The 27,925-nt window shown below is 44.2% G+C and overlaps 2 protein-coding genes and 1 long non-coding RNA gene across 5 annotated transcripts in view; 1 reads left to right on the plus strand and 2 right to left on the minus strand.

The window, feature by feature from the left end:
• Positions 1 to 12,890, minus strand: part of SPAG5 (sperm associated antigen 5) — a 29,361-nt gene extending 16,471 nt beyond the window's left edge. Inside the window, exons 1-4 of the mRNA XM_060204021.1 lie at positions 12,752 to 12,890; positions 12,358 to 12,483; positions 886 to 1,964; positions 605 to 779 (exon numbers count right to left, since the gene is read on the minus strand). Of these exons, the coding sequence (XP_060060004.1) occupies positions 605 to 779; positions 886 to 1,964; positions 12,358 to 12,483; positions 12,752 to 12,802 (1,431 nt within the window). The 5' untranslated portion in view covers positions 12,803 to 12,890. The remainder of the gene's footprint in view (positions 1 to 604; positions 780 to 885; positions 1,965 to 12,357; positions 12,484 to 12,751) is intronic.
• Positions 1 to 27,925, plus strand: part of LOC132542014 (uncharacterized) — a 78,466-nt gene that overhangs the window by 21,514 nt on the left and 29,027 nt on the right. The window lies entirely within an intron of this gene.
• Positions 19,549 to 27,847, minus strand: RSKR (ribosomal protein S6 kinase related). Of its 3 annotated transcripts, XM_060204023.1 has the most exons (12): positions 27,521 to 27,847; positions 26,876 to 27,001; positions 26,695 to 26,778; positions 26,267 to 26,335; positions 25,539 to 25,608; positions 25,207 to 25,311; positions 25,016 to 25,056; positions 24,371 to 24,398; positions 24,173 to 24,262; positions 24,001 to 24,089; positions 23,766 to 23,876; positions 19,549 to 23,338 (listed from the first exon to the last, which is right to left on the minus strand). In XM_060204023.1, the coding sequence occupies exons 1-12, from the start codon at positions 27,575 to 27,577 to the stop codon at positions 23,117 to 23,119; spliced, it is 1,092 nt and encodes a 363-aa protein (XP_060060006.1). In that variant the 5' UTR covers positions 27,578 to 27,847; the 3' UTR covers positions 19,549 to 23,116. The 3 variants fall into 3 exon arrangements, with proteins under 3 accessions (XP_060060006.1, XP_016047029.1, XP_060060005.1); XM_016191543.2 differs by having other exon boundaries at positions 24,173 to 24,398; XM_060204022.1 differs by lacking the exon at positions 25,207 to 25,311 and having other exon boundaries at positions 24,173 to 24,398.

Genomic DNA, 27,925 nt, shown 5'->3' on the forward strand with positions numbered 1-27,925 from the left:
TCAAGGAACCCTCAGCTTTTACACATATTCTTTTTCTTTTTGTCTCCAGGGTGATTGCTGGGCTCGGTGCCTGCACCACAAATCCACTGCTCCTGGAGACCATTTTTTCCCCTTTTGTTGCCCTTGTTGTTCCATCATTGTTGTGGTTATTATTATTATTGTTGTTGCTGTTGTTGGATAGGACAGAGAGAAATTGAGAGAGGAGGGGGAAACAGAGGGGAGAGAAAGACACCTACAGACCTGCTTCACCGCCTGTGAAATGACTCCTCTGCAGGTGGGGACCCGGGGGTATATTCTAAAACTGAGTCTGTGGTTAAGGAGTCCCTTTGTCCTCTGTCAGATTATCAGCTTAAATTCTGAGGAAGAGGGCTTACTGGGATCCCCCAAGCTTTAGAAGGAAAACTTTTTCTTCTTTTTTTTTTTTTTTTAAGATTTTATTTATTGATTGATGAGAAAGATAGGAGGAGAGAGAGAGAAAGAACCAGATATCACTCTGGTACATGTGCTGCTGAAGCTTGAACTCAGGACCTCACGGTTGAGAGTCAAGCACTTGCACTTTATCCACTGTGCCACCTCCCGGACCACTAGAAGGAAAACTTCTTACCCCATTAGGAGAAGAATCAGTTTGTGTGCTACTGTCCTGAACTTCTAGGTGATGGTCAGTCAGCTGGTTCTTCCAGTCCCGCAGCTGGTGGGAGAGAACCTCCAGGATGACAAGAGAGTTCAGCAGGTTATCTTCTAGGTCACGCCGAGATAAGGCCGTCAGGTCTGGAGGACAGCTGCAGCAGGAAGAAAAGCATATGAGGAGAGGAAAGGGAGAAGGGTGAGTGATAGGTCCAAGTTAAAGATGTCCAGGAGACGTTAAGGCTGTATGAGGACACTTACCTCCAACAGAGGTGCTCTGTCTCAGAAGTACTGCCTTTGGTGTCCACCAGACCTTTCTGGGATGTGTCTGAACTTTTTTTTTGTTGTGTTGGGGGAGTAAACCAAGTCCCCACTGAGCATGTAGACAAAGGGGTAGTGCCAGTCGCAGCATCCCGAAGCACAGCAGGGAGGGATAAGCTCTGCCGGAGATTTTCCAGCATGACTGAGGTATTTACACCTTTTTCCAGCCAGGACAGTGGGGACATCCATGCAACTGTATCAGAGACAAGACTCCTACCAGCATCTTCCATTACTGGGCCTGGAATTGCCTGGGTTTCCATTACTCCTGGGTTTGCAGTCAGAGTATCTCCTTCTACATTTGAGACAAGCACTGAATCTCCCAGTTTAGCTTCCTCGGGGAGTGTGGGAAAGGTCACTTCTCTTTCCTCCACAGCCCTGTGCTCTACAGTTTCCGCCCCTGGGTCCACCTGACTGACAGGGAAATCTGTTGCTAAGGCAGGTGAAGGGGAAAGCAAGCGCATGGAGGAGGGCAAGAAAGCATTGCTTTCAAAAAGGACTAAGTCCTCAGGTTCCTCTCCAGCTTTACTGTCCACTAGGTCCTCAGCACAGTGTAGCTGTTGCTCAGAACAGAGATCTGGAGGATGGTCTAAGAGATGGAATGGAGGATCCTGGAATGTAGCTTCCTTAAGCATATCAGGCACAAATTCTGAAAAGCTATCTTCCATGTAGGATGTCACCCCCTTTTTCAACAGATCTTTAGGCTTCAAAGACTGATCTAAAGAAATGCTACTTGTCTCTGCCATAGTATCTAAATGGGCCCCAAATGTAACCTCTTGCTGCTGCTCCACCGTAGGTGGCACAAGGACCGTGGTTTTAATCAAATTGTCCTGCTGTAGGTCTACTGCTTCCTCAGATGGGTTTGGAGTAGAGATGGTTAAGGGAATGAGATCTAGGTGCTGCTTCGCTGACTCATGTTGACAGACTTCTAGACACGTTGAAGGATTGCTGAATTGTTCTGAAAATGAGTCTCTACTCTTCGTGCTAACAGAAGCCAGTGGAGATGAGTTGTTAATATCCTCCTGCCAAACAAAACAAAAATCAGTTGACTAAGGCAGTCAATTCTAGTTCCCAACATACAACTATGGGTATAGAATACTATTTGAACTAAAAAAAAAAAAAAAAAAAAAATTCCTAAAGACCAGAGAAAAAGCACAGCAGTCATGCACCCAATTTTCATGCCTGAGACCCAGCGGTCCTAGGTTAAATCCCCAGCAACAACAAAAGACAGAGCTGAACAGTGCTCTGGTCTTTCTCAGTCTCTGTCTCTCTCTCTCAGAAATAAATTTCCTTTTTTTAAATCTTAAAGTTCTGTTATTTTGCCTTTATATGTACATTTTATAATGATAGTCAATCAAAAATTAGCATTCCGTTAAAAAAAGTTTTCATAAGTGCATGTGGCATGAAGCACAAGGACCAGCAGAAGGATACCGGTTCAAGTCCCCGGCTCCCCACCTGCAGGGGAGTTGCTTCACAGGCAGTGAAACAGGTCTGTGGGTGTCTTTCTCTCCCCCTCTGTCTTCCCTTCCTCTCTCCATATCTCTCTGTCCTATCCAACAGTGACTACAACAATAAAACAACAAGGGCAACAAAAAGGAATAAATAAATAAATGTTTTTTAAAAAGGTTTTATTACCTTTGTTTAGATAAGAACTTGGTTAACTTTTTTTCAATTAAACAACTTTTTTTTTAACTTTTTTTTTTACAGTCACCTCCCCAGTGTTTTATTTTATTTTATTTATTTATTCCCTTTTGTTGCCCTTGTTTTATTGTTGTAGTTATCATTGCTGTCGTTGTTGTTGGATAGGACAGAGAGAAATGGAGAGAGGAGGGGAAGACAGAGAGGGGGAGAGAAAGATAGACACCTGCAGACCTGCTTCACCGCTTGTGAAGTGACTTTCCGGCAGGTAAGGAGCCAGGGGCTCAAACCGGTGTCCTTACACTGGTCCTTTTTTACTTTTTTAAAACCAGGTTTGCGCTTTTACTGCCTAACTCCCTAAACTTAACTTTTTAAAATATTTATCTAGTTAAACACAGGAGTCACAAAGCTCAAGGACTAGTGGAAGGATCCTGGTTCGAGCCCCCAGCTACCCACATGCAGGGGAGTCGAGCAGTAAAAACGCAAACCTGGAGGGAAAAAAATAAATTAATAAAAAAAAAGAAAAAGGGAGTCGGGCAGTAGTGCAGTGGGTTAAGCGCAGGTGGCACAAAGCGCAAAGACCAGCATAAGGATCCCGGTTCAAGCCCCCGGCTCCCCACCTGCAGGGGAGTCGCTTCAAAGGCGGTGAAGCAGGTCTGCAGGTGTCTTTCTCTCCCCCTCTGTCTTCCCCTCCTCTCTCCATTTCTCTCTGTCCTATCCAACATCAATATCACCAATAACTACAACAATAAAACAACAAGGGCAACAAAAGGGAATAAATAAATAAAATTAAAGAAAAAAATTATCTATTTACTTCTGAGGGAGAGACAGAGAGAACCACTCTGGCACATGAAAGTCAGCAATCCAGCTCAGGACCAAGTGCCTTTTGGGGTTGGTGAACATGTTAGCCACACCTCCTTCAAAGCCACTAAATTTAATATTTTACAGATTTATTTAGGGCAGTAGATATAGCATTGGACTCTCAAACATGAAGTCTCAAATTTGATATCCAGATGGTGATATAGGGGACTTTTAGGATTCGACTTCCGGAGGCGGAGCTACGAGCAGATCGCTTTCTCTCCTCTCCTCTCCTCTTCTCTCCTCTCCCAGATCAACTAGGAATACCAAAGGAGACCACCCGGACCGAAACAAGACAGGACTAGAATGACCACAGGAACCCAGTAAATCACCAGTGAGTACAAACACGTGTGGCTGGTGACAGAGAGGAGAGAGGAGGCTAAGGAGAGATTAAGTGACTGCTAACAGTTCTACAGTTTATCAGTGGAGACACCACCTCCAGTCTGCTCCACCAAGAAGGGGACAGCTTAAGGGAGGAGAGGACTCCCCAGAGACTCACCAAGTGCAACTCTGAGTCTCCATTGCTACTACCCTCAGAATCTGGAGCAGCGACAGGAAGGGACACCAGGAGACAGAGATCTAACCAGGAAACTCAGGAGAAGACCTATACCTCGGTGGCATAGCTGAGGGGCTGTGAAAGTCTCTTTGCATAACCACTGGATTATCTCTGCCATACCCTGCTTTATCTCTTGGTCAGGAGTCAGTGATTAAGCTAAGAAGCCTATTGACAGTTTAAAAGCCCTCAGGCTCCCATAGCCTACAGGGAAGAAAAAAAAAAAAAAGAGGCTTTTAAACCACTGAGCTCCAACTCAGGGATTGAAACAACTGTTAATTTCTACCACTGTAAACCCTTTAATTAACTTACTTAGACACAAGTCAATCCAGGCAATAGTGATCAATAATTTGAAAAGTACTGATAAAGGGAACTCATAACATAATATGTAAAATGGTTAAAACAACAAGAAAAAATATTGGAGAATCGAACCAGGACAAGAGTCCAGCTAAGAGTCCTCCAGAGGATGAAGCACAAAATAACGAGTTCAACATCCAAACATTAGCTAAGGAAATAATAACAGAAGTGAGTAAAGAATTTGAAAAAAATTGTAATCAGAAATACAGGAACAACAAATGAGAATATGGAAGAAAATACTAATTATCTCATGGTTATTAGAGAGCTGAAAGCTGAAATCGCTGAGCTAAGAATGCAACTAGCTGAACAAGCTAAAACAGTATCAGAACAGGGCAACAAAATAGATGAACTCCAGAAAACAGTAGAGGGCAGAGAGACTAGAATAAATGAGGCTGAAGACAGAATTGGAAAGATTGAGGATGTATTAGAGACAACTAAAAAAGAAGTAAGAGATCTCAAAAAGAGATTAAGAGATGCTGAAAACAACAACAGAGTCCTATGGGATGACTTCAAAAGAAACAATATATGCATTATTGGCATACCAGAGGAAGAAAGCATTTTCCAGGCCATAATAGCTGAAAACTTCCCTAGTCTAGACAACATCAAAGACATAAAGATTCAATAAGCCCAGAAGGTCCCAAACAGAATTAACCCAGACCTAAAGACACCAAGACATGTCATACTTAGATTGGAAAGGAATAATGATAAAGAAAGGATCCTCAATGCTGCAAGAGAAAAACAAAGAGTCACCTACAAAGGAAAACCCATAAGATTAGCAGCAGACTTCTCCATACAAACACTACAGGCCAGAAGAGAATGGCAAGATATCTATCGAGTGCTCAATGAGAAAGGCTTTCAGCCAAGAATACTATATCCTGCTAGACTGTCATTCAGACTAGATGGAAGCATCAAAACCTTCTCAGACAAGCAACAGTTGAAGGAAGCAACCATCACCAAGCCTGCCCTGAAAGAAGTTCTGAAAGGTCTCCTATAAACAACCAGACCACCACAAATAGGACATACATCAAAACACTCTAAAACTCTACAAGAATGGCATTAAAATATCTTCAATCTTTGATATCAATAAATGTCAATGGCCTGAATTCACCTATTAAAAGACACAGAGTAGGAAGATGGATCAGAAAACACAACCCAACAATATGCTGTCTACAGGAAACCCACCTAACTCAACAAGACAAACACAGACTTAAAGTGAAAGGATGGAAAACTATCATACAAGCCAAGGCCCACAAAAAAGGGCAGGAGCAGCTATTCTCATATCTGACATGATAGACTTTAAAATAGATAAGATTTAAAAAGATAGGAATGGACACTACTTAATGCTCAGAGGATCAGTCAATCAAGAGGACTTAACAATTATTAACATCTATGCACCCAATGAGAAGCCATCTAAATACATCAAACTTCTACTGAAAGAGCTACAGCAATATATTAACAGTAACACAATCATAGTAGGGGACTTCAACACCCCACTCTCTCAACCTGACAGATTATCCAGGCAGAAAATCAATAAAGACATAAGGGAGCTAAATGAAGAGATAGATAAACTAGAACTATTGGACATTTTCAGAGTCATTCATCCCAAGAAACTGGAATACACATTTTACTCAAATCCACATGGGTCATTCTCAAGGATAGACCATATGTTAGGCCACAAAGACAGCATCAGCAAATTCAAGAGAATTGAAATCATCCCAAGCATCTTCTCAGACCACAGTGGAATTAAACTAACACTTAACAATCAACAAAAAGATTAGTAACAGTCCCAAAATGTGGAAGCTCAACAGTACACTTCTTAACAACTTCTGGGTCAAAGAGGAAATCAAGGAAGAAATCAAAATGTTTTGAGAGTTCAATGAAAATGAAGACACAAGCTATCAAAATATTTGGGACACAGTTAAAGCAGTCCTAAGAGGGAAGTTCATAGCTATACAAGCACACATTAGGAAACAAGAAAAAGCACAAATAAACAGCCTGGTTGCACATCTTAAAGACCTAGAAGAACAACAACAAAGGAATCCTAAAGCAACGAGAAGGTCAGAAATCAATAAAGTAAGGGCAGAAATAAATAACATTGAGAATAGGAAAACCATACAAAAGATCAATGAAAGTAAATGTTGGTTCTTCGAAAGAGTAAACAAAATCAACAAACCTTTAGCCAGATTCACAAAACAAAAAAGGGAGAAGACCCAAATAAATCGGATAGTAAATGAAAGAGGAGATATCACAACAGACACCGCAGAAATTCAACATATCATGCGAGGCTTCTATGAACAACTATATGCCACCAAGCTAGAGAACCTGGAAGAAATGGACGATTTCCTAGATACCTACCAACTTCCAAAACTAAGTAAAGAGGAAGTGGATAACATGAACAGGCCCATCACAGCTAATGAAATTGAAACTGTCTTCAAAAATCTCCCCAAAAATAAAAGTCCTGGACCAGCTAGTTTTACAAATGAATTCTACAAAACCTTCAAAGAAGAACTAATACCTCTACTTTGAAAAGTCTTCCAGAAGATTGAAGACACTGGAATACTCCCTGCCAGCTTCTATGAAGCCAACATCACCCTGATACCAAAAGCAGACAGGGACACAACCAAAAAAGAAAACTACAGACCAATATCTCTGATGAACATAGATGCGAAAATAATGAACAAAATTCTAGCCAACCGGATACAGCAGTATATCAAAAAGATTGTTCATCATGACCAAGTGGGGTTTATCCCAGGCATGCAAGGTTGGTTTAATATACGTAAATCAATCAATGTGATCCACCACATCAACAAAAGCAAGACCAAAAACCACATGGTCATATCAATAGATGCAGAGAAAGCCTTTGACAAAATACAACATCCCTTTATGAACAAAACCCTACAAAAAATGGGAATAGATGGAAAATTCCTGAAGATAGTGGAGTCTATATATAGCAAACCTACAGCCAACATCATACTCAATGGTGAAAAACTGGAAGCATTTCCACCCAGATCAGGTACTAGACAGGGCTGCCCACTATCACCATTACTATTCAACATAGTGTTGGAAGTTCTTGCCATAGCAAACAGGCAGGAGCAAGGAATTAAAGGGATACAGATTAGAAGAGAAGAAGTCAAACTCTCCTTATTTGCAGATGACATGATAGTACACATGGAAAAACCTAAGGAATCCAGCAAGAAGCTTTTGGAAATCATCAGGCAATACAGTAAGTAACGTGTCAGGCTACAAAATTAACATTCAAAAGTCAGTGGCATTCCTCTATGCAAACACTAAGTTAGAAGAAACTGAAATCCAGAAATCAGTTCCTTTTTCTATAGCAACAAAAACAATAAAATATCTAGGAGTAAACCTAACCAAAGAAGTGAAAGACTTGTATACTGAAAATTATGAGTCACTACTCAAAAGAAATTGAAAAAGACACAAAGAAGTGGAAAGATATTCCATGTTCATGGGTTGGAAGAAGTAACATCATCAAGATGAATATATTACCCAGAGCCATCTACAAATTTAATGCTATACCCATCAAGATCCCAACCACATTTTTTTGGGAAAATAGAAAAAATACTACAAATGTTCATCTGGAACCAGAAAAGACCTAGAATTGCCAAAACAATCTTGAGAAAAAAGAACAGAACTGGAGGCATCACACTCCCAGATCTCAAACTGTATTATAGGGCCATTGTCATCAAAACTGCTTGGTACTGGAACATGAACAGACACACTGACCAGTGGAATAGAATTGAGAGCCCAGAAATGAGGCCCCACACCTATGGACATCTAATCTTTGACAAAGGGGCCCAGACTATTACATGGGGAAAGCAGAGTCTCTTCAACAAATGGTGTTGGAAACAATGGGTTGAAACATGCAGAAGAATGAAACTGAATCACTGTATTTCACCGAATACAAAAGTAAATTCCAAGTGGATCAAGGACTTGGATGTTAGACCACAAACTATCAAATACTTAGAGGAAAATATTGGCAGAACTCTTTTCTGCATAAAGTTTAAAGTCATTTTCAATGAAACGAATCCGATTACAAAGAAGACTAAGGCAAGTATAAACCTATAGGACTACATCAAATTAAAAAGCTTCTTCACAGCAAAAGAAACCACTACCCAAACCAAGAGACCCCTCACAGAATGGGAGATCTTTACATGCCATACATCAGATAAGAGTTTAATAGGGAATCAGGCAGTAGCGCAGCGGTTAAGCGCAGGTGGCGCAAAGCACAAGGACCGGCATAAGGGTCTCGTTTCAAGCCCACCTGCAGGGGAGTCGCTTCACAAGCGGTGAAGCAGGTCTGCAGGTGTCTATCTTTCTCTCTCCCTGTCTCCCCCTCCTCTCTCCATTTCTCTCTGTCCTATCCAACAACGAAGGCATCAATAACTACAACAATAAAAAAAACAAGGGCAAAAATAAATAAATAAATATTTTTTAAAAAAAGAGTTTAATAACCAACATATATAAAGAGCTTGCCAGACTCAACAACAAGACAACAAATAACCCCATCCAAAAATGGGGGGAGGACTTGGACAGAATATTCACCACAGAAGAGATCCAAAAGGCCGAGAAACACATGAAAAAATGCTCCAAGTCTCTGATTGTCAGAGAAATGCAAATCAAGACAACAATGAGATATCACTTCACTCCTGTGAGAATGTCATACATCAGAAAAGGTAACAGCAGCAAATGCTGGAGAGGGTGTGGGGTCAAAGGAACCCTCCTGCACTGCTGGTGGGAATGTCAATTGGTCCAACCTCTGTGGGGAACAGTCTGGAGAACTCTCAGAAGGCTAGAAATGGACTTACCCTATGACCCTGCAATTCCTCTCCTGGGGATATATCCTAAGGAACCCAACACATCCATCCAAAAAGATCTGTGTACACATATGTTTTTGGCAGCACAATTTGTAATAGCCAAAACCTGGAAGCAACCCAGGTGTCCAACAACAGATGAGTGGCTGAGCAAGTTGTGGTATATATACACAATGGAATACTACTCAGCTGTAAAAAATGGTGACTTCACCGTTTTCAGCCGATCTTGGATGGACCTTGAAAAAATCATGTTGAGTGAAATAAGTCAGAAACAGAAGGATGAATATGGGATGATCTCACTCTCAGGCCGAAGTTGAAAAACAGGATTAGAAAAGAAAACACAAGTCGAACCTGAAATGGAATTGGTGTATTGCACCAAAGTAAGACTCTGGGGAGGGAGGGTGGGGAGAATACAGGTCCATGAAGGATGACAGAGGACCTGTTGGGGGTTGTATTGTTAAATGGGAATCTGGGGAATGTTATGCATGTACAAACTATTGTATTTACTGTTGAATGTAAAACATTAATTCCCCAATAAAGAAATAAATTTAAAAAAAAAAAATTGATCTCCAGAATTCCATATGTCAGAGGCCAGAGTAAGACTCTGGTTTCGCTCTGATTACTTTTTTTTTTTAATATTTATTTATTTTCCCTTTTGTTACCCTTGTTGTTGTTTTTTTTGTTGTTGTAGTTATTACTGTTGTTATTATTGATGTCATCGTCATTGTTGGATAGGACAGAGAGAAATGGAGAGAGGAGGGGAAGACAGAGGGGGAGAGAAAGACAGACACCTGCAGACCTGCTTCACCGCCTGTGAAGTGACTCCCCTGAAGGTGGGGAGCTGGGGGTTTGAACTAGGATCCTTACGCCGGTCCTTGTGCTCCCACGTATGCTTAGTCTTAATTTTTTAATGAGAGGAAGAGAGAGAATCAGAGTATCACTCTGGCACACAGAATGCTAAGGATCAAATTCAGAACATCATGCTTGAGAGTGCCACCTCCCAGGCCACAATAAATCAATCTAAAAAAAAGGGTGGTTGTGGAGGTAGATAGCATAATGGTTATGCAAAGACTATCATGCCTGAGGCACTGAAGTCCCAGTCAATCCCCTGCACCACCATAAGCCAGAACTGAACAGTGCTCTGGTAAAATAAGTAATAACACTAACAATAATAAAATAAAAATAAGAGCTCCCCCCTGCAAGGGGGTCGCTTCACAGGCGGTGAAACAGATCTGCAGGTGCTTATCTTTCTCTCCCCGTCTTCCCTTCCTCTCTCGATTTCTCTCTGTCTTATCCAACAACTACAACTATAAACAAGGGCAACAAAAGGGGAAAAATATACCAAATAATGTGATAACAATAACTAACTATTGTCTTCTTGAACCCTAAGACAATAGGAACCTCACATTTCCACTATAGAGCCTACATTTCCTCCAGTCCTGGAACCTTAGGGTAGAGTGCACTTTCCTGCATGCTTCTCTCAGGTGGGGAGCCGGGGGCTCGAACCGGGGTCCTTAGGCTACTCCTTGTGCTTTGTGCCATGTGTGCTTAATCCACTGAGTTACTGCTCGATCCTCGCCCTTTTACTTTTTAAAAAACTTATTTTATTGGTTTCCATATTAAAGAGAATTTCACATGAGACAGAGGGAGAGAAAGAAGCCAGAGCACACACTGAGACATGAAGTTCTGGGGGACTGAACTGGAATCTCAGACATACTGGTTAAAAGCTCTCCCAGTTGAGCCATGTCTCACGAGTGGTGAAGCAGTTGTGCAGGTGTCTATCTTTCTCTCCCCCCCATCTTCCCCATCTCTCTCTGTCCTATCCAACAACGACATCAATAACAACAATAATAATAACCACAACAATGATAAAACACCAATAGCAACAAAAGGGGGAAAAAAAGCCTCAAGGAGCAGTGTGTTCCCCGAGCCCCAGCAATAACCCTGGAAGCAAAAAAAAAAAAAAAGAGCTATTCCTGCATTTGTTGCTCAGACTGTCATCTATTTTAACATATCTTCTCTCCTTCTGTAATCTGTTTTATTTCTACTCATCTCTTTCTAAAAATAACTCAGACTGGATTAAAAAGAATATGGGGTAGGGATATAGCATAATGGTTATGCAAAGAGACTTTCTTGTCTGAGGCTCTCAAGTCCCAGATTCAATCCACCACACCACCATAAACCAGAGCTGAGCAGTGCTCTGGTAAAAAAAAAAAGAAGAAGAAGAAGGAGGAGGAGGAGGAGGAGAAGGAGAGGAAGTGGAAGAGGAAGAGGAAGAGAAAGAAGAAGATCATCAAAGGGTTGATTAGGTTAATGAAATATAAAGTCATGGTCATAAAGCTGGGGAAACAGCATAATTGTTATGCAAAAAAGACAATCTCCTTCCTTAACAAAGCTCCTTATAGTAACTCAAAAGCAGTTTCTATTAATGGATAGCAATTCTTTTAACAATAGTATAACCAAGAGAAGGTAGGTCTATAAGAAATTTCTTCAAGTAATCCTTCCAATGGCACAACAACTTGATCTCAGTAGTATTCTGAGTACCTTTAGGAAAGGAAGGATACTGACTCACTCAGGCAGCAGACTGAGTTCCATAAATGTGCACATCTTAGAGGAAGACTACAACATTTTTAATTTTTTTTATATTTATTTATTTATTTTCCCTTTTGTTGCCCTTGTTGTTTAACATTGTTGTGGTTATTATTGTTATTGATGTCGTTGGATAGGACAGAGAGAAATGGAGAGAGGAGGGGAAGACAGAGAGGAGGAGAGAAAGATAAACACCTGCAGACCTGCTTCACTGCCTGTGAAGCGACTCCCCTGCAGGTGGGGAGCCGGGGGCTCGAACCGGGATCCTTATGCCGGTCCTTGCCACGTGCGTGCGCTTAACCCGCTGTGCTACTGCCCCACTCCCAGACTACAACATTTTTATCGGTGGTTTGGTAAAGGATGATAAAAACGAACAGCTAAATGGAGATCTAGGTTCTCAGCGGATTTGTCTTTAACCAACCGAGGGCACCTCTCTGTTGGCCTGAATAGCTGTAAATGGATGTCACTGAGGCAGAAGATTTCATTAGTGTTGTTAATTACGTTCCAACCCTGGCCCTCTGTTCCCCTGAGTTCTCGGATCTCGGCAAGGAGCCCAGTTGAGAAGCCAGTCGACCAGGTGAATCTCACCTGCAGTCCCAACTTGCACAGTGATGGGGACAGCGAGCTACATATGGGGGTCCTTTTTCCCGGGCTGGTGATGGCACCTGGTTGCAGGTTAAGTTCTCGAAGAGGAGCCCTCATAGTTGGTTTACCCTGGGGAAAACAAACAACAACAAAAAAAGTGAGTGAAAAAGCTTGCGCTTTGCCAGCCTGCTCTTCTTCCCTCCCTAAGAAGCTAATGCGGCAGTAAGTGTCGATTCCGACCCAGTCGCGCTCAAGCTGCAGGGCCAACGAAAGACTCCGCACGCCCCCCAGCCCGCAAGCCCGACCCAGCTTCCCAGCGCCTTTGACATCCTCAGCGCCCTCCGCCCTCGAAGCTCCCGCCCACCTCTCCCTCTCTCTAAGAGGCTCTCCCGCTCACCGGCTGGGGCGAAGGCGACAGGCTAAGGTTCAGTTTGTTTACCCGCCACATCTTCGACAAAAAAACGCAGGTAGATCAACAACTAAAGCCTACCGGAGACGCCATGTTCACCCGCCGTCTGTATTTGAACCTGCTGCGCGCTCCCCGATTGGCTGCGAGGCCGCAGCGCGTCTACAGGCGGGACCGCCCAGCGCAGGAGCGGGAGGCGTGGCCATGATTGGCCCCGCCCACCAGGCTTTGGCTTTGCGATTGAGTCTCTGAAGTTGGCAGAGGGCTGGAAGCGCTCTGGGCGGGGTACCCAAGTAGCTGGAGAGTCCAGGAGCCCATCCCAGCTGTTTTCATTAGGCTGCCCTTGCACCCTGTCAGAAAAACTGTATCTGCAGTCTAGCTTTTGGAAGCCTCTCTTCTGGTTGCCCTTAGTTACCTAGCACCTCGGCCTTGACATGAAAGCGCTGGCCAGCTCATCTGCAAGGAAAATGTGACAGAGTGGGACCTCAGAGATCTCCACCAGTGCTATCCTTTAGCCTATTGAGAATTTCCTATTATGCTTTTGGGGCTCCAAGGCCAGCAGCACGTTTACTGGAACAATAGCTAACATGCAGGGACCAGTTTATTCTGTAGCTAGCCTGCCTGTGAAGGAGGTAATATAAATAACCCTCCACACACACACACACACAACACCATTTTACAAAAGAAGGAATTGAGTCAGTGTTTGCTAGATGCCTCGCAGGTAGGAAATGGCAGCAGCAGGATTCCAACCCATACAACTGCCTTCTGCTATCTTTTCAATCTCCTCTGAGTGGGAAAACTAGCTGTTGAAGATGAAGTGAATTTTGGAAACAACCTTTTTTAGGAGTTGGGTTATAGTTTATCATAAAATGTGTTGCTTTGAACACTCACAGCAACTTTTTCACTTTATCAGTTGTTTATTTACTTATTGCCAGTATGAGGTTCCAAGTTCAATCCCCTGCATCTCATGCCAGAGTGATGCTTTGGTTCTTTCCCATTTTTTTTTTTTTATGAAAGACTTTTCTCCCATCCAAATACTAACCAGGCCCGACCTTGCTTAGCTTCCGAGATCAGGCGTGTTCAGGGTGGTATGACCGTAGACACCAACAAGAGAGACTTTTTTCTTTTTTATTATTTGTATAATTTTTATTTATAAAATGGAAATATTGAATAAGAGGAGTACATTGAAGAGAGACTTTTTGGTATCACCCCGTCATCCGTGGAGCTTCTCATGTCAGGCCAGAGCTTGAACCCAGGCCTCAATCATCATAAGGCATACTCTGCTGGATGAGTTACCTCCTGAATCAATGTCTTGCCCCACCTTTTTTTTTTTTTTTTTTTGTCATCATCAGGGCTTCACTGATCCAGGATGACTTTACAAGATAGAGACATGGTTAGAAAATAGCTCTCCAGGGGGTCGGGCGGTGGCGCAGTGGGTTAAGTGCATGTGGCACAAAGTGCAAGGACCAGCGTAAGGATCCCGGTTGGAGCCCCCGGCTCCCCACCTGCAGGGGGGTCGCTTTACAGGTGGTGAAGCAGGTCTGCAGGTGTCTATCTTTCTCTCCCCCTCTCTGTCTTCCCCTCCTCTCTCCATTTCTCTCTGTCCTATCCAACAACAAATGACATCAACAATGGCAATAATGATAGCCATAGCGAGGCTACAACAACAAGGGCAACAAAAGGGGAAAAACATGGCCTCCAGGAGCAGTGGATTCATGGTGCAGGCATCGAGTCCAGCAATAACCCTGGAGGAAAGAAAAAAAATTTAAAAAAGAAAAAAAGAAAAGAAAATAGCTCTCCAGACAGAGAGCACACATGCTCCAGGACCTGGGTTGGCTGAAACCCCCAGCACTAACACGTGGGAGCACCATGAAAATGGAAATTGTGTCAAGTGATGTAGCAGTGCTGTGCAGCAAAGGTGAGCACGAGGAATAACATCATTGCAAGACTGGCCAGCTCCTCATGGGGCGCAAGCGCTTCCACACTATGATCATCATCTCTGGCATTATGCTATTCCACTGCAGAATACTGTGCCCCAGTATGGTTCCGTAGCCCCCATGTCCACTTGGTCGATTCCAAATTATATTCCTCCATGAGGATAATTTCTGGAACCATCCGTTCCACCCCGGTTCCATGGCTGCCAGTTCTTAGCAACATCGCCCCGCCAGATATTCGTCGGGATGCGGCATCATCAAAGTTTATTTCCCACGTCTATGCTCGACCGGATACGCGGATATCTTCGCCCATCCTGTCCAATGCTTGACGTCTCGTCATCACCCAATCTGGTCCCCTACGCCTACACTGAACTTCTCTGTTCCAGACTCTTGGAAACAGAGCTGGCAGTCAGCTGAGGTAAAGAACAAACACCTCATCACAGACCCCTGCAAGCATCAACCCGGCTTTGACCTAGCACATTATGATTGGGCCCTCCTCAATCGCTATCGAACAGGCCATGGCTGGTGCGCCGCTATGTTCCATTGCTGGGGAGCCAGAGACGACCCGAACTGCCCCTGCAGCTACAGACAGACTATGACCCACATAATCAATGACTGCCACCTCTCCAGATTCAAAGGAGGTCTCGAAACTTTACATCAGGCTCAACCTGACGCTGTTGACTGGCTACGGAAGAAGGGCAAACGCTAGAAGAAGAAGAAGCAGTGCTGTGATTATTCCTTCTTTTTCTGTCTGCGCCTCCTCTTTCATATTCTACCTAAAAAAAAAGAAAGAAAAAGAAAGAAAGAAAGGAAGGAAGGAAGAAAGAAAGAAAGGAGTCATAAGGAATGGTAAAATCATGCAGGTGCAAAGCACCAGTAAAAAGCCTGACATGGGCTGGGAAGACAGCAAAATGGCTAAGCAAAACCCTTTTAAGCCTGAGGCTCTTGAGGTCCCACTTTCAATCCCCAGCCCCATCATAAGCCAAAACTAAGCAGTGTTCTGATCTCTTTCTTTCTTTCTCTCTCTCTATCCTTTCTCATTAAAAATAATATATATATGCCTGACAACAACAAAAGATCATATGCCCAAGGCTTCTCCCAGTGACATAGTATATGGTATGCCCATGGGGGATATACTAGGAGCTATAAACTGGGTCAAATACATGACAAAGTAGGCACCCTTTGCCAGAGAGTGAGCTTGCTGGCCTCATTTTGCCCTTTATTTTTTTAAGATTTCATGTGTTCATTAATGACAAAGAGTAAGGAGAGAAAGGGCGAACCAGAGCCTCACTCTGGCACATGAGATAGCAGAGCTCAAACTTGAGACCTTATGCCTGTGAGTCCAGTGCCTTTTTTTTTTACCCCCCCCCCCCAAAGCATTGCCCAGCTCTGGCTTATAGTGATGTTAGAGATCAAATCTAGGACCCCAGAGCCTCAAGCATGAAAGGTTTTGTTTGTTTTTGCATAATTACTATACTAGATACTCAAGTCCCAATAATTTATTCCAGGTCAACATAGTGACTTTTTTTTTTTTTCAAGGAAAAAGGAAAACACATTCTCTTCCTCACCTGGATAGGGTGTTGTTTTGCTATGCATGCAATTCAGCCCACGTTGCATTGGAGGAAGCATTTGTGCTATGCTGTCTTTCTGTTTCCCTGTATCTGAAAAAGTTGGTCCAGAGCAAACAAGGGCCCCCAACCCTCCCAAAAAAATTTAATCAGAGCAGTGAAGCCCTACTTATGACCAAAAAAAGTATTTTCTAGGGGCAGGGATAGATAGCATAATGGTTATGCAAAATGACTCTCATGCCTAAGGCTCCAAAGTCCCAGGTTCTATCTTCCCACAACACCACAAGCCAGAGCTAAACAGTGCTGTGGTAAAAAAAAAAAAAAAAGTATTTTCTAATTTTTAATATTGATGACTATATTGCAGTTATTGATAACTGTCATCAGTTGCAAATATGTATTTTTAAGTTTATTTATTGGACCAAGGATATAGCATAATGGTTCTGCAAAACCTTCTGCTTGAAACAGAAGGATGAATATGGGATGATCTCACTCTCAGGCAGAAGTTGAAAAACAAGATCAGAAGAGAAAACACAAGCAGAACCTGAACTGGAATTGGCGTATTGCACCAAAGTAAAAGACTCTGGGATGGGTGGGGGTGAGAGTACAGGTCCAAAAAGGATGACAGAAGACCAAGTGGGGGTTGTATTGTTATAAGGAAAACTGGGAAATGTTATGCATGTAAAAACTATTGCATTTACTGTCGAGTGTAAAACATTAATTCCCCAATTAAAAAAAAAAAAAAACCCTTTCCTCTTGATAACCTGGACTGAAGTTGGTGTATTGCACCAAAGTAAAAAGACTCTGGGGTGGGGGGAGGGGAAGAATACAGGTCCCGGGAGAAGGTTGACAGAGGACCTAGTGGGGGTTGTATTGTTATGTGGAAAACTGATAAATGTTATGCATGTACAAACTATTATACTTACTGTCAAATGTAAAACATTAATTCCCCAATAAAGGAAAAAAAAAAACCTTTCTGCTTCAGGCTCAGAGGTCCCAAGATCAACCCTCAGCACCACCATAAACCAGAGCTAAACAGTGCATTAGTCAAAAAAATTTTAAAAGGGGGAGTCAGGTGGTAACGCAGCAGGTTAAGTGCAGATGGCACGAAGCACAAAGACTGGTGTAAGAATCCCAGTTCTAGCCCTGGATCCCCATCTGCAGGGGAGTTGCTTCACAAGTGGTGAGGCAGGTCTGCAGGTGTCTTTCTCTCCCCCTCTGTCTTTCCCTCCTCTCTCCATTTCTCTGTCCTATCCAACAACAACGACATCAGTAACAATATTAACTACAACAATAAAATAACAAGGGCAAAAAAAGGGAATAAGTAGATAAATATAAAAAAAAATAAAATAGCAGGTCTGCAAGTGTCTATCTTTCTCTCCCCATCTCAGTCTTCCCCTCCTCTCTCCATTTCTCTCTGTCCTATCCAGCAACAACAACATAAATAACAACAATAATAATAACTACAACAATGATAAAGACAACAAGGGCAACAAAAAAAGGAAAATAAATTTAAAGATCTATTTTTTTCATAAATAAATAAAATAAAAAAGGGACTGGGTTGTGGGCACCTGGTTGAGTGCATATTACAATGCGCAAGGACAGGGGTCCGGCCCAGCCCCCACCTGCAAGGGGAAAGCTTTGCAAGTGGTGAAGCAGGGTTGTAGGTGTCTCTCTGTCTCTCTCCCTCTCTATCACCCCTTTGTCTCTTGACTTCTGGCTGTCTCTATCCAATAAATAAAGTTTTAAAAATGTCAAAATTAAAAATACTGCTGGGGGGTGTTTCTGTTTGGGTTAGGCTTTGCCTTTCCAGATCAACTTTTTTGCCTCCAAGGTTATTGCTAGGGCTCGGTGCCTCCACTGCACCTGGAGGCCATCTTTTTTCCATTGTTGTTGTGTTGCTGCTGCTGTTGTTATTTGATGGGATAGAGAAATTGAGAGAGAAGGCAGAGAGGGGGAAAGATAAGACACCTGCAGATCTGTTTCACCACTTGTAAAGTGAAAGGTCCCACCCTGCAGGTGGGGAGCTGGGGGTTCCAACTGGGATCCTTGTGCAGGTCCTTCTGCGTCGCACTATGTGCCCTTAACCCGGTCCACTACCGCCAGCCCCCCCCCAGATCAACTTTCATTGTTGTTGTTGTAGTTTGTTGTTGTATTGTTGTTACTATTGATGTCATCGTTCTTAGATAGGACAGAGAGAAATGGAGAGCAGAGGGGAAGACAGGAGAGAAAGACAAGACACCTGCAGACCTGCTTCACCACTTGTAAAGCGACTCCCCTGCAGGTAGGGAGCCAGGGGCTTGAACCAGGATCCTTACGCTGGTTGTTGTGCTTTGCGCCATATGTGCTTAACCCGCTGTGCTACCACCGGACTCCCTATTTTTCCTTTTTTATAAGAGAGACACCAACAGTATTATGAAGCTTTCTCCCTGAAGGTGCGAACTGGAGGCTTGAACCTGGATCCTCATACATGGTAATATATACGCTTTACTAGGTATGCCACTGCCTGGCTGGCTCTCTTTGTATGTGTGTCAGATCTGATAATGAGAGATGGACAGAGGGAGAACCAGCACATGCAATACCAAGAGTTGAACTGTGCTACCTCCCAGGCCCCTAACCTTCAAGCTTCACTTTGATGTCATGCCTCTTAATCCTGTGGTTTTGCCCATCAGAAACTAACTCCTGAGTTGCTTAGAGAAAGGACTGATTTGAGTCAGTATGCATTCTGAAGGGGTTTTGCTTTTGGAAAAAGTTGGATAACTACTTCATTGATGCCTAAAGATATTTAACCCATCTGTGTTCTTTTAAAGATTTTATTTTATTAATGAGAAAGATAGGAAGAGAGAGAAAGAGCCAGACATCACTCTGGTACATGTGCTGCCAGGAATTGAACTCAGGACTTCATGCTTGAGAGTCTAGTTCCTTAGCCACTGTGCCACCTCCCGGACCACCATCCATGTTCTTTTTAAATTGCATGCATGTTCCAGTTCCTGCTTTCTCACTTCAGGATACTAGATTCACTTTAAAAAATTGAGGCAATGGGTGCCTTAAAAATGTGCAGGGGGCTGGGTGATGGCACACTTGGTAGGGAAAACCTGACAATGTTCAAGGACCTGGGTTCAAGCTTTTCGGTTCCTACCTGCAGGGGTTAAGCTTCACAAATGGTCTCTTTCCCCCTTTCCCACTCTCCCTCCCTCCCAGCTTCTCTGTCTCTATTCCAAAATCAATAAATACGTTTTTAAGTTTTTTTTTTTTTAATTCTTTAAAAAAAGCACAATTCCACCACTACTGGATGTACTTTTTTATTCTTTTTATTTCAATTAAAGGGAGATATCTAGAGAGGGTAAAAACACCACAGCATCACATATCATCTGTAAAACTTTCCCAGGAGCCATGGTATTCCATGTGGTGCCAATACTCAAACTAGGGGTCTCACATCTGACAAGGCATTTTGTTGTTAAAATTCCGGAGGCTCTTGCCGGGCTTGCTTCACGGCGGGTAACAGAGACGCGGAGACAACGGCTGGGCAGGGAAGCTGTATTTCTTTATTCAGGAACAACTAAGACAAACTAATCACCAAACAGAACTTTGCTGTCTCTTTGCGGCGGCGCAAGCACTCTTTCTTTTACTCTCGAACTCAGGAACTCTCCAACTCTGGAACTCTGGAACTCTTGTACTCAGGAACCCTCTCCCGGGGTCCCTTGGGGCGGAGCCAAGCAGGCCCGCGAAATTAACTGGACTGATCCAATTCTCTTGGCGGGGGAGGGCTAGAACAAACCAATGGAAAGCATACGACAATTCCCCCTTTTCTTTTAACTAAATGGCTACAGTATCAAGGGTGTGGGGTGAACAGAAACCTATATCGTACAGGCATTTTTTTTTTTTTTAAAAGAAACTGGCACAAACTAAACTTTATCAGCTTAAAAAAAAACATTTCTTGCCTCTGGGGGGCGTACTTTCTTTGAAGGGCATTTGCATGGGGGCGGGGAACGGCCTAGAGTCCCACAGGCAGCTGGCTGCAACTTACTTACTATGAAACAAAACTTGTTATTAGCATATCTACTGCAGGATCCAACGTTTCTAACAGAAAAGGAATTTGAGACTTTTACATATCAACAACGTCTTTTAACCTTTTGTTACACCCATTCAAGATGGAGACACACCCTAGGTGTGGGCCGGAGAGGAAACCTCAGGCATGAGAATAATTAGCATAGCCATTGTGCGATCTACCATTTCTAATAGAGAAGGTAATGGAGAGTTTTACATATCAACAGGTCTATTTAACCTTTTGTTTAGACTAACTTAGTTAAAATATATTGATTGTTAACTAATTTTTACCTTAGACTTTAAATGTAAGTTAATTTTATCTTTATGAGAATTACATTGAAAACCTTTTTCATTTAACTTTGACTAGTAAGAATTTAGCCTTAAAGCTACTGTTTACCAAACTTTAAACATACACATAAACATGGTCATTAATACACAAGGAGAGAAACCTTTGTTACAAAGACATGTCATTTTAAATATGAATTTAAATCTGTACTGTCTTAGTTGTTGGGGGGGGGGGTTCACCATCCGGAGGTGGCTTCCCGTGCAGCTCCACTTCTAGGAATTGCAGGTTGTGATCTCTGCACAAATCTCTGCGTACTCCAGCTTGTCTGCCTTCAGACCGGACCGGTGGCTGGAGATCTCGTGTGCCCAGTTTCGGCAGGGAGCCCAGGGGTCCGGGAGGCCCGGGATGGTTCCAGAATTTATAGCAAGAGGGCAGGCAGGCCATCTTTGTAGAAGGCGTGGGCCTAGGTGCCCAGGGTTGGCGGCCATGATAGGCCGCCGCGGCCCTGCCCCATGGCCCTGCCATGTCTGCTGCCCTGTTCGCAGTGGCTGAGCAGTGTGGAGGGATCACGAGTCCAGCGCCCTGCGCCACGCGGTGGAGAGCTGGCTCCTGTGGGCTGGCCTCGGGCTCTTGCGTGTTGGCCTCGGGCTCCAGGGGCTCTTGTGTGCTGGCTTCGGCCTCCTGCGGGCTGCGGGACTGCGGGGCTGCGGGTTTGTCTGGGCGCAGCCGGCTGGCTGGCTGTTTAACCAGGTGGAAACGGCAGCTCCGCGCCTTGCCTCCCACCCGCTGGCTCTTCCCGCTGGCTGTTCTGAGTTCGCCCGAGCGAGTGGAAACCACAGAGTGGTCCAGAGATAAATGTTCCAGAAACAGCAAAACAGTCTTGTGAAGAAAGAGCAGAGGCCTTTGGAGATCTCTTCACAAGCAGAAGAGAAGGCCATAGTGCATAGTTAGCCAAATTGTCTTTACTTATCTGAGAGATGCGCAGGTCAGGTCCACGTGGGCGCCATTTGTTGTTAAAATTTCGGAGGCTCTTGCCGGGCGGCTCTAGCTTCACGGCGGGTAACAGAGACGCGGAGACAACGGCTGGGCAGGGCAGCTGTATTTCTTTATTCAGGAACAAAGATTCACAAACTAAGACAAACTAATCACCAAACAGAACTCTGCTGTCTCTTTGTGGCGGCACAAGCACTCCCTCTTACTCTGTAACTGGGGAACTCTCCAACTCTGGAACCCTCTGGCCCTCTCTCTCTTCCTCTCGAACTCAGGAACTCACCAACTCTGGAACTCTGGAACTCTTGTACTCAGGAACCCTCTCCCGGGGTCCCTTGGGGTGGGGCCAAGCGGGCCCGCGAAATTAACTGGACTGATCCAATTCTCTTGGCGGGGGAGGGCTAGAACAAACCAATGTAAAGCATACGACAGCATATACATGGTCTATTGGGTGGGCTCACCCCCTCCACCTCCTTTTTCTTTAAACCAAAGTACTGCTCAGCTCTGGCCTATGATGAAGCTGCGAATTAAATCTGGGACCTAGATGCTGTACTCTACTTCTTAATTTGCAAAAGCTATATTTAATACAGACTGGTTTGAGTCCCCAAGTATGTTTTCTTTTTAAATTTTCTATTATTATCTTTATTTATTTATTGGACAAAGGCAGCCAGAAATTGAGAGGGAAGGGGAATATAGAGAGTGAGAGACTGAGAGACAGAGAGACACCTGCAGCTCTGTTTCACCACTTGTGAAGCTTTCCCCCTGTAGGTGGGGACACAGGCTCAAACCTAGGTCCTTGTGCACTGTAACGTGTAGTCAACCAGGTGCACCACTGCCCAGCCCCCCAAAATATGTTTTTTAGCTATATATCTAGGTTTGAAATACCAGGTCTTTTTGTGTTTTTTTTAATCTTTATTTATTTATTTGTTATTGGATAAGACAGAGAGAAAAGGGGGAGGTACAGAGGAAAAGAGACAGAGAGACACCTGGAGACCTGCTTCACCACCTGTGAAGGTGACTCCTCTGCAGGTGGGAAGCCGGGGCTCGAACCTGGATCCTTAAGCCGGTCCTGCGCTTTGCACCACGTGTGTTTAACCCGCTGCACTACTGCCTGACTCCCGAAATACCAGTTTTTAAGACCTTCAAAAACAAAGTTTTTGCTAAGTCTGTATTAAATTCATAAGTAGCACCTTGGGAAGCTATGAAGTTAACTGTATTGCTCAAGAAAAAGAGCATGGCAGAGTGAAATGTGGAGAAGCCACTGGCTGAAAGCTTCAGACATGGGTACTAGAGAAAAGCAGGAAAGGTCTTCAGTCTAAGACACTGAACTGAGAGGTGTGCTATATGATGGGACAGGGCAAAGGGTGAATTGTGGTTGCCAGCAGCAGGAGGCCTAAAATTTGAATTCTGAACCATTGCCTAGAACAGAATGGAATACAGTACGAAGCTACAAAGTAAAAAAACAAAACTGGATCATCCATTTTCAACGTGGTCATACTGAGTTGGCAGTGGAGGAGATTTACTGTAAAAGGGCTTAAGCAGGACTTGGATGGACCAGGTAGGACTCCAGGTCACAGTCAAAGTCCTTGAAGAGCATAGAATCTGGTGGACTGAGCTGGGCTGCTTGCGTCTCCATGACGAAGTTCACTGGCTGCTTCTGCAGGAGCTCCGGGTCAAAGGCGACACCTCGAAAGAACGGGTGGAGCTGGAAGTGATGCAAATAACGTAGCCGGTGGAGGGGATTCTGGCTTAAGAGCTGGAGGGCAACAGAGCACAAAGAATGAAGAACTAGGATAAGAAAGGAGATGAACTGAGAAGCTAAAAAGGGGGGGTTCATGGAGCTGTGGAGCACAGAAAGAGGAGCGGATTTATAAGGGGGAAAAATGGGGTAGTTTAGGAGAAAAGGTGAGAGTCAGGGAGTAGTACTCGTGAGAGAGTAGCACTAGCCCACTTCTTCCGGAGTGGATGGGGAGACTGGAGGACCAGGACTGAGGAAGTAAAATTTCAAGTGCGAGCATTAATCAAAATTTAGAGGGCAGGCATTAAGCACTGATCTAACCAGAGCCCCTCACCTCAACCCCCCATAATAATTAATCAGAGGAATGGGTAAAATGCCACTTCAGTGATAGGGGAAGGAGAGGCTGGATGGTGTGGTAGCTAGGGAGAGTAGTGCTCACCCTTACCTCATGGAGCAGGAGCGAAAGCCCTTGGTTAAGAGACGCTGGGATCTCAGAGTCACAGTGAGTCACACTTGCCAACATGGCCACATGATCTCTCTCTGCAGCTACTGGGTACTGAGTTAGGGGTAGATAGACAAGTGTCATTCCTTAGTAGGAATAAGGCAAGAGCACCTGAGGTTTTTCTTCCTGCCCACAAAACTCCCTTCTCTTCTGTCCAACATCACTACCATTCTCTTACCTTCCCAATTGCCAGAGATAAAAGCAAGACACCCAGGGACCACCAATCAGCAGCATGGTTGTAAGGCCCTCCACTCAAGACCTCTGGGGCTACAGATAAAAAGATAACTTGTCACGGACATTGACTGGCTGTCCTCTTACCCAGTGCTTACCACAGCTTTCACGTCTCTCACCCATGTACTGCAGAGTGCCACAGATAGTATAAGCTTGGGCTCCTTGGGGCAAGTGGCGGGACAAACCAAAGTCTGTCAGTTTCAGATGGCCTGTGAAAAGTAAGGCAACAGCACCACTCGCCTGCTCCTTGTCAGCCATAACGGATTCCCAAGTCAAGGTAACTCTCATTGTGGGACCAGGAAAAGATACAAACTTACCTCGTTCATCCAAAAGGATATTTTCCATCTGAAAAATTATGGGTTAATATTTATCTTCTTCCTTTCAACCCTCTTTCAACATGTATATTCTGAAGCTGAAGATGTCCAACTCAGTATTCAGCTTGATACCTGGAGAGCCTTTGCTCAAACCCTTAGCACCCATAAGCTTCCCAGTGTCAGCTGTTCTCAGCAGTCCTCTGATTTTTTAGACCTGCTGGAACTTGTTTTTTTCTTTTTTGCCTCCAGGGTTATTGCTGGGGCTCAGTGCATGCCTGAATCATGAATCTACTGCTCCTGAAGACTTATTTTTTTCCCCTTTTTTGTTGCCCTTGTTTTATCATTGTTGTGGTTATTATTATTGTTGTTGTTACTGCTGTTGTTGTTGCCAGATAGGACAGAGAGAAATGGAGAGAGGAGGGGAAGACAGAGAGGGGGAGAAAAAGATAAGACACCTGCAGACCTGCTTCACCGCCTGTGAAGCGACTCCCCTGCAGGTGGGGATCTGGGAGCTCGAACCGGGATCCTTAAGCTAGTCCTTGTGCACTGTACCATGTGCGCTTAACCCGTTGCACTACCACTCAACTCCAACCCTGTTGTAACTTCTGAGGCTTCACCTCAGAGAAGAAAAAGCACTTAACCCCCTACCTTCACATCTCGGTGGATGATGCCCAAGTCATGAAGATAGCCTGTGGGTGACAGCAAGCAAGCAGTGTGCTGAAGTTCTTCTACTGTGCCTTCCAATTTCCTACCTTTATTCTTTGATCTCCAAAGTTAATTTTCTCTCTGGCCCCTTAACCCTCTCCTCCCATGTCCATTACTAAACTTGTTTCACTTACACAGGACCAGGACCAGCTCAGCAGCAAAAAGACGAATGGAAGCTTCAGCAAAACAGCCAACAGCAGACCACAAGGAGTACAGATCTGTGTTGCAGTAGCTGCACACTGCAAAGCACCAGGCATCTGGGTCATATTTGAGAGCTGCTGTGCCTGGGATCAAGGCACTGTAGACCTCCTGACTAAACAGATGCCACTTATTGCTCCCTCTCCCTTTGGGAGAGAGAACTATGAGAAGGGGAAGCAAGTAAAGCAAGAAGAGGACACAGGGAAAGGTCATCTCAGGCGGGAAATACAGTAGTAGGACCCTTAGGAACAAAAGGTCAGTCACTCACTAATGAAGAGGTGCCGTCTTCCCTGCCAGCTGTCCCCCAGACTGTGTACAAAAGGATGGTTCATCTGTCGCTGGGGATTAAGAAAACAGGAAGTAAAAAAAAAAAAAGAAAAGAAAACAGGAAGTAAAGGATCACTGAGTGACAAGAAGCAAAGTTTTTTTTTTAATTTTTAAAAATATGTATTTATTTCTTTTTGTCACCCTTGTTTATTGTAGTTATTATTGTTGTTATTGATATCATCGTTCCTGGCTAGAACAGAGAGAAATGGAGAGAGGAGGACAGAGGACAGAGGACAGAGGACAGAGAGACACCTGCAAACCTGCTTCACCGCCTGTGAAGCAACTCCCCTGCAGGTGGGGAACTGGGGGCTCGAACCGAGATCCTTATGCCGGTCCTTGCGCTTTGCACCACGTGCGCTTAACCCGCTGCGCTACCGCCCGACTCCCAAGGAGCAAAGTTTTACCTACTTAGGCAGAAAGGGAGCTAATTGAGACTGTCTTTTCAGTAATTCCAGAACCAGCAAAATACTAAGGAACATGGCAAGACATACTAGAGAGATTTCCCCTGGCAGGACCTGGTTGTTCCTTTACCCAGGTTCTCGTTTGGTATTAAACCAGGTAGGAGCAGAGGGTCAGAATCAGGAAAAGCAGGGCAACTGGGCAAGAAAGATACTTCCCCTACCTGAGGTTTAGCTCTCACTAGAATCCATTCTCAGGCTCTGTGCATACCTGGATGCTGACCTCCTCTTTGCACTGCTTCAGGATGTCCCTCTGCAGGACCTTTACCTTGGGTACTACCTATAAAAAGGGACAGAAGTGATCATTCTGAGAGGGGAAAAGTGCTATGCCCAATCTCTTTCTAGAATCAAAAGCAGAGGCAGAACTAGAAAAGAACATAGAGGGGCCAGGTGGTGGTACACCTGGTTGAGCATGTTACAATGCGCAAGGACCCAGGTTCAAGTCCCCGGTCCCCACCTGCAGGAGAAAATCTTCACAAGTGGTGCAGCAGTACTACAAGTGCTTCTCTGTCTCTCGTTCTCACTATCCCACCCCTTCCTCTTGATTTCTGGCTGTCTCTAACCAATAAATAAATAAAGATAATAAAAAAAAATTTAAAAGGAGAGAAAAGAGCATAGGTTGGCAACCTAGGTCCCTACCTTCACTGCAAATACTTTGTTCTGGCCACAATCAAGCACCTTAAGGACAGTTCCAAAGGAACCTTTAGCTACAAGGCCTAAAACCTAGACAGAGAAATGGAGAACAAGGCAATTAAGACTGTGGTAGTTTTCAACTATCTCCCCAAGACTGAAACCCCTCCCAGTGGTTCCATTAACCTACCTTGAGTTGTGACTGCCCTCTAAGGGCCCTAACTGGAAACTCCGGCAGGAAAAGGTTGATGAACTGAGGCACTGGCCACTCAGACAGATGCTTCTCAACTAGCAGTGGGGCTGGCTCCAGGGGCTCCTGGTACAAACATCAATGCCCCTGTAACCCCCACAGTTCTTCCAGACCTGACCCATACCTGATCAGAGGCTCTACCAGCCTTGGACCAAGGGCCCCTGGATGTTGCCACCCTGCTGAGAACCAAGGAAGCCATTCTAAACTTTACCCTTGAAGCATTATTAGTTTCTGTCCGTCTTTGCAGGCACTTCCTCCCTTTCAGTCTCAACCCTACCCAGAGGTATGTTTTTGAGCACCAGGCAAAATTGTCACTACCCTTGATTTGAACCAATACCTAAACTTTTCTGCACAATTCAAATCCTCTAGGAAAGCAGTGATGGGAATTTTCCACATAGAATATCAGAAATACTACTTGCTTCCCTCACTATGGTGCAGGGAAACCTCACATTATAGCCTCATAATGGGGCCTCACTATTCCTACGTTGTGAATCACTAACATGATCTTCACCAGTGACGTCCTAGGCCTCAAACCCCTGCCTCCTTCACTTACCCACTACACAGGCTGTCAGCCTCAGAGCCTACCTTATGAGAAGCAGTCATCCGGGCATGTTGCCTCTGCCGACAGCTCACTGCTCCCATCTCTAGCCTCTGCCTCCTCTCTTGCTAAGTCTGTTGCCCTGGTTACATAACCAATTCCTCCCCAAATGCTGCATTACATACAAGCCCCACCTCCTCTTTGCTGTTCATGACTACAGATATAAGTAATGTAGCCAAATCTCTCCCTACCCCCAAATCCCAGTGCCCTTGATTAACAGCCTTATAATCAAAACTAAAATGCCCAGAAACCTATCAGCCTGCGGTCAGTGTCACATCAGGGCTGGAAAGGATATATAATATTGTTTCAGGCTGGAGGAAAAGGCAAGAGTGGCAAGAGGATGTGTCTTGGGTTGACAGAGAGGAAGGACCCAGACAGGATGAACCCATGCA

The sequence above is a fragment of the Erinaceus europaeus genome, chromosome 12, assembly GCF_950295315.1.
Source record: "Erinaceus europaeus chromosome 12, mEriEur2.1, whole genome shotgun sequence".
Taxonomy (NCBI): domain Eukaryota; kingdom Metazoa; phylum Chordata; class Mammalia; order Eulipotyphla; family Erinaceidae; genus Erinaceus; species Erinaceus europaeus.